Source organism: Priapulus caudatus, unplaced genomic scaffold (assembly GCF_000485595.1).
Source record: "Priapulus caudatus unplaced genomic scaffold, Priapulus_caudatus-5.0.1 Scaffold1198, whole genome shotgun sequence".
Taxonomy (NCBI): domain Eukaryota; kingdom Metazoa; phylum Priapulida; class Priapulimorpha; order Priapulimorphida; family Priapulidae; genus Priapulus; species Priapulus caudatus.
Window position 1 is genome coordinate 64,050 of NW_014578259.1, and position 1,956 is coordinate 66,005.

A 1,956-nucleotide genomic window follows, 5' to 3' on the forward strand; every position below is an offset into this window, starting at 1 on the left:
TGGCGAGTGTCACCTCTTATCATTCTAAGCTCTTTGATTATACTTCCTATTTTACTATATTGTTCGATGTGAACATACACTCGTGACTCATACATAGCCCATAGCAAGCAATTAATGTCAGGAACACAATATCAAATCGTCCAGGTTTTTTGGATTTTTAACTAGTTGAGAAACAATCTTATCAGGTAAGAATTTGACAATATGTTTAGTCCCATTATTAGTTCTTACTTTTAATGTCAAAAAATGGCAACAAAAATTTTACAAATTTTACCACAGAAAATTCGTGACGTAGTCAATTTAAAGTTAGATATATCATGTTATATTGCAACCAGACAGTGCCTATTCATAAAGTAGAGCCTATAGCAAAGACAAAATCAGAAACCAAGAAGGTATGTGGAACATATTTATTATTCCCCTGTTGGAAATACAGGCAGGTCCCGTTTTACGACAGGGTTAGGTTCCAGTAAAACAGGGTCGTAAAATGAAAAGTCGTAAAACAAGATCAAATTATAATGCAATTAAATGCTATCATTCCACCCACAATGCACCAGGAAAAACAAAAGAAGCGCATATTGCGTTGGACTCACAGGCATAGCTGCGATGTATTATTGAGTTGTGATCGATTATTTTTGTCATTTACAATTTTTAGGTAATCTTGAAAAGGTCGTTAATGTGAAGTCATAAAAATGGACCATCGTAAAACGGGACCTACCTGTACTGGAAAAAATGAAAATGCGACCACAAATGACAAAACCGGTGTTCATGCATGAAGTAAACATTAGTTGCACCAACATTACATGCGTAGACTGAGGTTACACTGTCTCTGTCAGCATTATCCGTATTGTAAGTATTGGTATGGTTACAGAGGAAAACTCGGATGACTTTTACATTTTACAATGTATACACGGAACCCTACGTCGTTCGTTCACACACTAGTCACAAACGAAACGATTGTCAACCCAAGATGGCCGACACGCTCAGACGGTGCTTAGCAACAACAATGCTAGGAAGCAGTGTTGCCAGATTTACGTAGCTCCTCCGGTATGTGCTTGTATTCCGTCTCCGACGAATCGATACTGAACTGCTTCTCGTCTATCTCGATCGATTTGACGATCTCTTCCTTTTCCTGGGAGAACAAAAGTCAAAAACTTCGTTAAGGATGCGAGTTAACATCGATAACTTGTTTCTCGGTTGCCTCAGCACACGTGCACGCATGCGGGCACACACACGCACTCTTCCCTCTCTCTTTCGTTCTAGCTCGTGCTCTCTCTCTCTCACTTACTCTCGCTCTCTCTTACTCTCTCGCTCTCGCTCTCTCTCTCTCTCTCTCTCTCTCTCTCTCTCTCTCTTCTCATCTCTCTCAGCTCGCGCTCTATCTCTCCCCTCGCCCCCCTCCCTTCTCTCTCTCCAGGGCGCTCTCTCTCACTCTCTCTCGTCTGTCCCATCTCTCTCTCTCTCCGCTTTGTCTCTCTCTCTTCCTCTCTCTCTCCCCACTCTCACTCACTCTCACTCTCTGCTCTCTCTCCCTCTCTCTTACACACTCTCTTTGCTCCTTCCTCTCTGCTCTCGCCATCGTGAATCTCCAGCAAAACCGCTACTTGAGGAAAACACCACCCTGTCCTGCGCGAGCGCTTCGCTGTACAGCCAACCATCTGCTGTCCTTAACGACAGGTGCTCGGCCGCAGCGGGCGCCTCCGGCAGCGCATCCGCCCCTTCTGTCGTCTTCTTGAAAAGCTCCACCTTCGCTTTTTCTGAGGACGAGTAGGAAGTGTACGAATGTATCGTGTAGATTATACAATGATGCGGCTGGATCTGATTCTCTGTACGTTTCACTATTTTTCATCTTGTGTGTCTCCACGCCGTCCCTCTCTAGCAGCTTCTTTTAATCTCGCTTGTCTTCGATCGCGCCTCTCTCTCTCTCTTCGTCTCGTCTCGCTCTCTCTCTCTCTCTCTCTC

General features: G+C 44.3%; 2 protein-coding genes across 2 annotated transcripts in view; one reads left to right on the top strand and one right to left on the bottom strand.

Moving 5' to 3' along the window:
- The window catches only part of LOC106815775 (ectonucleotide pyrophosphatase/phosphodiesterase family member 5-like), a 6,314-nt gene extending 5,630 nt beyond the window's left edge, over window positions 1–684 (top strand). Inside the window, exon 4 of the mRNA XM_014820282.1 lies at window positions 650–684. Within this exon, the coding sequence (XP_014675768.1) occupies window positions 650–684 (35 nt within the window). The remainder of the gene's footprint in view (window positions 1–649) is intronic.
- Window positions 685–1,003: 319 nt separating this feature from the next.
- Window positions 1,004–1,956, bottom strand: part of LOC106815776 — a 6,024-nt gene continuing 5,071 nt past the window's right edge. Inside the window, exons 8-9 of the mRNA XM_014820283.1 lie at window positions 1,643–1,751; window positions 1,004–1,126 (exon numbers count right to left, since the gene is read on the bottom strand). Of these exons, the coding sequence (XP_014675769.1) occupies window positions 1,004–1,126; window positions 1,643–1,751 (232 nt within the window). The remainder of the gene's footprint in view (window positions 1,127–1,642; window positions 1,752–1,956) is intronic.